The sequence below is a fragment of the Triticum dicoccoides genome, chromosome 4B (genome assembly GCF_002162155.2).
Source record: "Triticum dicoccoides isolate Atlit2015 ecotype Zavitan chromosome 4B, WEW_v2.0, whole genome shotgun sequence".
Lineage (NCBI taxonomy): Eukaryota > Viridiplantae > Streptophyta > Magnoliopsida > Poales > Poaceae > Triticum > Triticum dicoccoides.
Window position 1 is genome coordinate 682,401,636 of NC_041387.1, and position 7,476 is coordinate 682,409,111.

The following is a 7,476-nucleotide window of genomic DNA, read 5'->3' on the forward strand; positions in this document are numbered from 1 at the left end:
ATGCATGCAGCTGAAGGAGCCTGTGGACGACAAAACCTGACCTGCCTGTGAGTCTGGTAACAAGCAAAGCGTGACACTTGGGACCCTGACGCCAGCTACAGCTAAACCCAAATCTGGGTCCGACGTCGAGCTACCTTTCCGGTAAATTCTCTTCTCTTCTCCTTCCCGTCTGATCCGATCTAATCTGGGACCAGCCACGCGCACGCATGCGTTGTCTCCTAAAAAATTGACTTTTCTACCCATCTAAACTGAGCACGGTAACTTATGCATCCATCACGTACCCCCTCTCTCAGTTTACAAGGCGTGCACGTACTCCTAGATCGTCAATTTGACCATCTTAATACAAGTCATATATTATAAAAAAATATATCAATATAAACTTCATATGCTCTATTTTCAAAAAATATAATTTTTATGTTATATAGTTTATATTAGGGTGATAAAATTGACAACCTATGTATACGTGTAGGACTTGTAAACTGAAATGAAGGAAGTACGTACGTTGACAAACACAAGCTGCCCCACCCAAGCCGTTGCAGCACCGGAAATTCTACCCCCTAGTCAAAAGTCGTAATCCGTCCGAGCCACGTTATTTGCCGTTACCTTTAGATACATCCGTTTGAGCGAAAGTTAAAGTACTCCCTCCGGTCTTTTTTACTCTGCATATTAGGTTTGTCTGAAGTCAATCTCATCCAACTTTGACCAAGTTTATATAAAAAATTATTGACATTTACATAACAACACCAACATCATTAGATTTATCTCGGAATATATTTTCATATTATATTTATTAGATACTATAGATGCTAATAATTTCTAATATAAATTTGGTCAAACTTAGCTAAGTTTGACTTTCGGCAAATCCAATGTACAGAGTAAAAAGGACCGGAGGGAGTACTACATATCAAGAACCATGGTGGGACGAGTAATTGAATTAGCCACCTCCCACTCTCGTTAGTGCTAGTACTACTCCGTGCAATGCATGTTCGGCTGCCCAACAGGCCGTCAGGTCATGTCATGTGAGTATCAACGGCTAGGCTAAAGTATCAATGTTTAATAAGTGGCTGCCAGCCAGGTACATCGGTGCTCCGAGCTCGTCCCCCATCTGCTCTCCGACCGGCGTCGCAGGCGGCGAAGATCCTGGATCGGGCCGGGGCCCGGACGTCGCCTCTCTCGAACAGAAAAGAAAGGAGGAGAAGAAACGAGAAAGACGGAGGAATTCCACATAACATGTTAGGATTTTGATTAATTCTGTAATTAGAGATGATCCTCCCTTGTAATTAGCGTATGGTTTGCCGCTAGGCAGCCGTCGCGTCCGCTCCTCCCATCCCCACGAACAGACGCGTCTCCTCTTGGCATCTGTTCCCTCCCTCTGTATAAATGTGTTGATCATCAATGGAATGAGACGGTTCGATCGATTCGTTCTTTCACAGAACAGATGAAGAAGCATCAAGTGTAATATATATAAAGAACAACAGTTTACAAAGTTTCACATTAATTAATTTACCTAGGGTGTAAAGTTGTGGACACTTAACAACAGTTTTACAAAGAGCAAAAAGTTCTTACCTGACACATAATAACGGACAGTAACCTTTTTCTCAACAAAAAGGGTATCTATCTATCTATCTATCTGCCACTGACGCGAGCTAAACTGAAATCCTGCGTGCATGGCTGTCCCAGACGTACGTCGAGGCATCTTCCGTCCGTCCGGGGCCACGTGCATGCATGCACCACCCGTCCCCGCCCGACCCTGCCAGAGTTGACTTTTCTATACATCCACCTGGCCACTGGATAAAATGTTTTTCCCCCGTAGAAACTGAATTTATCCGCTGGAACAATTTTCTAATAAAATTAAGGGTAATATCTATCCCTCAACCAATTCAGAAAATTTGCCCAATTTTCTAATAATAATTTTAGGGCACCTGTTAAAATAACAGATTGGATCAGTCCGTTCTTTTTCCTTTTTGCTCCCTGTGTGATCCCCTGGTGTTGCAAATTGTGTAGGTGTTGTAATTTTGGAGTAAAACTTTTCTCGTATAGTAGGGCACCTATTGGAGCGGCGTTTCTGCTCCCTGATCCTGCCTTATTTTTAGAGAACCTATTGGAGAGATGCTTTGGGCTGACTTGTTTTTCGGCTATTTTTATAGTGACGTATTTGTGTCTATTACTCCCTGCATTCCCTAATAGATGACTTTTTAGCTATTTGAAAATATTGTCTACATGCACACTAAAATGAGTGAACATAACATGTTAAAATGTGTCTAGTAGCTAGATACTCCCTCCGTTCTTTTTTACTCGGCGTATAAGTTTTAGTCAAAGTCAAACTACACAAAGTTTGACCAAATTTATATTAAAAAAATATGAACATCTACAATACTTAAACTATATAATATGAAAATACATTTCATGGTGCATCCGAAAATGTTGATTTCATATTGTGATTGTTGATATTTTTTAATATAAACTTAGTCAAACTATGCAAAGCTTGACTTTGACCAAACCTAATATGCAGACTAAAAAGAAACGGAGGGAGTACATTAGGAAACGGTGGGAGTACAAACATATGATACACAATTTACGTACGCATCAAAAAAAAAATAGTCCACTAACCAGTAGTAGACACTTAATTGTAGAATTAATTCAAGCAGCCCACCTACCTAACCATTCAGGCGCACCGAAAACCATGATGGGACGAATACTTAATTTTGGTCCATCTCACCCTATCTTTAATGCAGCTACTCCTTGCTTGCATGCATGTTCACTTGTCGAACAAATTAAAGCATCCATGCATGCCGTCAGCGTCAGGTCATGTATATGTACCATCCAATTCTATGCATGGTTAGGTTATAATAGTACCAATGGTTAGGTTACTCTAACCAAAAGAGGATCCTCACAAATAAACTAGCTAGCGTGTAAACTTTGCATCCTAGAGAATAAACACAGTTCAAGCCACATATTCTACTGCAACTATCCAGCCAGCATCTCATACAATTTAACTACTACTACCTGACAGCCAAGTGATAGGTAACCCAAAGCTTTTTAAAAACTGAGTGCCAGGCACATTCCACAGATGAAGAAGCAGCCCCTGATACATTTATGCATGCATGAACTGGGAAATACTGTATAATATATGTAGAATAACATTCACATTTACCAAGTGTAAAGTTCTTGACAGTCATCAACATTTAACAAGAGCACAAAATTCTTACATGACACATGCTGGACAGTAACTTTTTTTAGACAAAAATGGTAACTCCAAAAGTATCCTCAAAAAATAAAAAGGTAAATTCCCACGCCTTTTAATTTACCGTGCCTCTACGTACAGTGTGGTGAAGATGTGTGACATGTACATCATGTATACGCCGCCCATATATATATATATATGTGCACCAGGAATAATAACAATAATAACAATAATGGAAATAATTTAGGGTTGTTGGATTGGATTGGATTGGAAGGAGCAAAAGTAAATTTTCTGTGTAGGGTTTTTACCTAGCTAGCACCGGCAGGCAGGCAGGCAGGGGGTATCAATCGATCGATCAAGTGGGCATGCATGTGGAGATGTAGATCCGTATGGGCACACGAGAGATCGAGATCGGTACCACCTGGGCTTTCTTGGTTTGTAGCGCTAGCGTCGTCGTCGTCGTCTTGCTCGATCATCACTGGACCATGGCCAGGAATGGCGTCCCGCTTGTCGCCGGGGCAGATGTAGGCGCCGCGTTGCCCGCCGGCGGGTTGCCGCTGCCGTTCGCTGCGTTGGGCCGGACGACGTTGTGGTTGTGGTTGTGGTTCTGATGTTGTTGCTGCTGATGCTGCCTTTGGAGGAAGTGGGCGTCGTACTGCGCCGGCGGCATGTTGATGTTGCGGCCGCCGGGGACGCCGACGGCGTCGTCTTCCTCGTCGTCGTCGTCGTCGTCGTCGTCGAAGTCGTCCTCCTCGTCCTCGTCCATGCTGTCGCTGTCCAGGTCGTACACGTCCCTCCTGTCGTTGCGGCCGTAGCTGTGGTTCATGGCCACGGCCGGCGGTACCACCGTTGCCGTCTCCTTCGGGATAACTTCTTGCTTGGATTCCTTCAAGAAAGATACATGGCATCGATTAGAACGGATCGTATAGACAACGTGTATGTTCATGCACGCGTGCATGGGCCGAGAATGACGTACCAGTTTGTTCGTCGCCGTGCCGTTGTTGCCGCCGTTGCCGGCGGCATGGACGGGGGAGGGGAACATCGCCGCAGCACCGGCGCCGTTGCTCGCCTTCACTTGCATGGCCGCGCCGTTACCGTTCCCATGGCCGTTGCCGTTGGTGATCGAGCTCTTGGCCCCGTGCTCGACGTGCTGCGCCGCAGGAGGTGGCGTCTGGGAAGACAGCGGCACCGGCGAGAGCACGGTGACCGGCGCATGGACGACGGGGGAGGAGGAGGAGGAGGATGCGAGCGCCTTGGTGCGGTAGAGCGCGTCGAGCTGGTGGAAGTAGGGGCAGGTCTTGGAGTCCTCGGGGCGCTTCCGGCTGCTCTCCTTGACCTTCTTGAAGTACTTGTTGATGTTCTCCCACTTCTCCTTGCACCGCTTGGAGCTCCGGTTGTAGCCCAGCCGCCGCATCCCCACCGAGATGTCCTCCCACAGCGGGCCCTTGGGCGCCGTGTCCTGGTACCGCGTCTCCATCTCCGTCCGCAGCTGGATCAGCGCGTGCACCTCCGCCTTGGGCCACCGAGACGGCGACGCGCCGCCGGCCATGTCCACCGGCGGCTGCTCCGCCGCGTGGACGACGACGATCTCCTTGCTCTGTAGGTGCTGCGGCTGCGGCGTCACTGGCTGTGGCTCTGTCGCCGTCGGCGTTGCGTGCTGCTGTGGCTGCGGCGGCGGCGTCTGCGGTTGTGTTCTCATTGGCGTAGTCACGTTCGGCTGCGCCTGAACGGGCGGCCGTGGAGTAGGAGGTGCGGGCGCAGCGGAGGCGACGGGCGTCGGCTGCAGCGCCGGCGGCTTGACCGAGTTGACGGTGGCGGCCGGCTTAGCGGGGAAGGACGATGGCGGCGCGTGCACGGGGACGATCTGCCCGGTGATCCTCTGGATGAAGGAGACGACGGCGGCGTCGCGGGAGGCGGCCACGGCGCGCTCCTGCGCGAGCGCGTCCTGCTCGCGGGCGAGGCGCGCCACCTCCTGCCGGCGCCAGGCCTCCTCGCGGATCATGCGGTCCTGGTCGCGCCGCTCGATGGCCTCCAGGAGGCGGCTCTGCATGGCCTCCTGCCGCTCCATCACCTGCCGCATCAGCCCCTCGAAGAACCGCATGGCCTTGCCGCCGTGGCCCCAGCTCCCGCTCCCGCTACCGCCCCGCCTCTTCCGCTTCCCGCCGTCCGCCGTCTCGTCCGTGTCCTCCCCGTCCGAGCCATCAGAGAAGCTCGCGTCTCCCACCGCCGCCGCCGCCGTCGTCGTCAGGCATGCGGCCGCCTCGGTAGACACCGGCTGATGCGTTAGGAGAAGGGGCGGCGGAGACGGCTCGGCCTGCAGGACGCGCGAAGGCGCCGAGGGCACGCCGGAGTACGCGCCAATTGTGCTCGCGGCTGGGGCGGACGGTGGCGCGACGGCCACGTGAGCAGGCGGCGGGTGGTGCGCGGCAGAGGAGCCGTGGAGCGCCTCGAGCTCGGTGAAGAAGCGGTAGGTCTTGCCGTCGCCGCGGCCGGTGCGGCCGTCCTTGGTGCGGCGGTAGTACTTGTCGACGTTCTCGAACTTCTCGCGGCACTTCTTGGCGCTCCTCGTGTGCCCCATCTCCGCCAGCCGCCTGCACGCACACACCATTGATCAACACCAACGACAACAAGAGTAACCTCCATTTGACCATCACTCACACAATACAAGCTCACTTCACTTTTCCATGATGATTCATCCCATCATATATAACCATCACCGTCGATCGATCGATCGATCTGAATTGCATACGTGCGCGCCCGCATGTTGCTCTCACGGAAAAGGCGCGGTTTTTAGCCCGATTAGGTGCGAGGAAAAGCCCCAAATTCAGGACGCAGATGGAGGGATTGACTATTGGGGATCCAAACTGGATCTGACGGGCGCAAATCCGAGGAAAAAGAAACGGAAAAAGTGGAGGAGGAGAGCGATGTGCGTATGGTTTTAAATTGGGAAAAATCGATGGATCCATCCGTCCATCATGCGTGCTCGTGCTGGTGGTCGTGGGCAGCAGACAGTTCTTGGGTGGAGCATGTGAGCCACATGAACGGCATCTGGATCAATTATCACATCAGACATCACATCCAGTTCGACCGACAGTGAAATTTCCCTCATGCAACAAACAATTGAGACATGTATGACGGATCGGGACGTCGCGTCGATCGATCTGAGCTTGGAGACGAAGCGTGAGGAGCTGGGATTGCTGAATTGGCATGGGAGGTTGGGTTGAGTGTTGGGTAACGTACCTGGAGACTTGCTCCCAGAGCGGGCCCTTGAGGGCGGCCTCCCGGAAGGCGGCGTCCATCTCGGACCGGATCTTGAGCAGCGCCAGCGTCTCCTGCCGCGGCCACCGGTTGCCGCCCGCCGCCGACGACGACCCGCCGCGCTCGCCCTCCTCGCCGCCGTCCACGCTCCCGGAGCCCGACCCGCTCACCGCCGCCCCCCCGTGCTGCTCGTCCATCTGCTGATGTTGCTGCTGGTGTTGCTGGTGCTGCTGTCCTGGCGCAGGAGCCGGAGCCGGGGCCGGCGCGGGCGGGCGGCTGCTGATGGGCGAGGGCGCCCCGGCGGGCCCGCGCCAGCCGGGCGGGGAGAAGGGCGGCATGTCGGCCGGCTGCTGCATGGCTCCGGCCCTCACCTCCTCAGTCGCCGCAGAGGGGAATTGTCTTGCGGTAGCTGCTCACTGTTGAGTTGTTGTTAGGCGGCGGCTACTGTGGGAGTGAGGCGGACGGGCGAGGGCGCGGAGCCATGAGCAGTGCATGCATGAAGAGGCTCCGCTAGTGGAAACGCGCGCGCCGGCCGGCACACCTGGCCTGGAAAGAGGTGAGGAAAAGGGGGGAGAGAAGGGGAAATTGAGGAGGAGGAAGAAGAAGATATTGCGAGGAGTGGGAGTGAGATAAGTACCAGCTAGGCTAGGCTAGGCTGGCATGGAGAGAGAGAGAGAGAGAGAGAAGGAGGAGAAGGAGAAGCTGCTAGCTAGTGAGACGGATGGATGAATAGTAGGAGTAGGACTGTAGCAGCTGGGAGGGAGGTCCGCACTAAATAGTAGGAGTATAAAAATGGCGGTGGAGGAGGCGCAGGGTGTGAATTGTCAAGTGTGCCGTGGGGATGGATGGGAGGTAGAAATGGCGTCCGTCCGTCCGGAGAAGATGATGTGGGGGAGAGGGACAGATGGGCGCCGCGCTGTCAGCAAGGGAAGGGGAGGTTGCGGCCCGTACGTCGTCGGGCTTACCCTACCCTACCATCCATGGCCTTCTTCCTTTCTTTCACCCATCGTCGTCCTCTTCTACTCGACTCCAGG

The 7,476-nt window shown here is 52.8% G+C and overlaps 1 protein-coding gene across 1 annotated transcript; it reads right to left on the reverse strand.

Moving 5' to 3' along the window:
* Window positions 1–3,129: 3,129 nt before the first annotated feature.
* LOC119292362 (trihelix transcription factor GTL1-like) lies at window positions 3,130–7,203 on the reverse strand. Its single transcript, XM_037571214.1, has 3 exons — window positions 6,425–7,203; window positions 4,161–5,775; window positions 3,130–4,070 (listed from the first exon to the last, which is right to left on the reverse strand). Exons 1-3 carry the CDS (start codon window positions 6,796–6,798, stop codon window positions 3,660–3,662), a joined length of 2,400 nt encoding a protein of 799 aa, XP_037427111.1. The 5' UTR covers window positions 6,799–7,203; the 3' UTR covers window positions 3,130–3,659.
* Window positions 7,204–7,476: the final 273 nt, after the last annotated feature.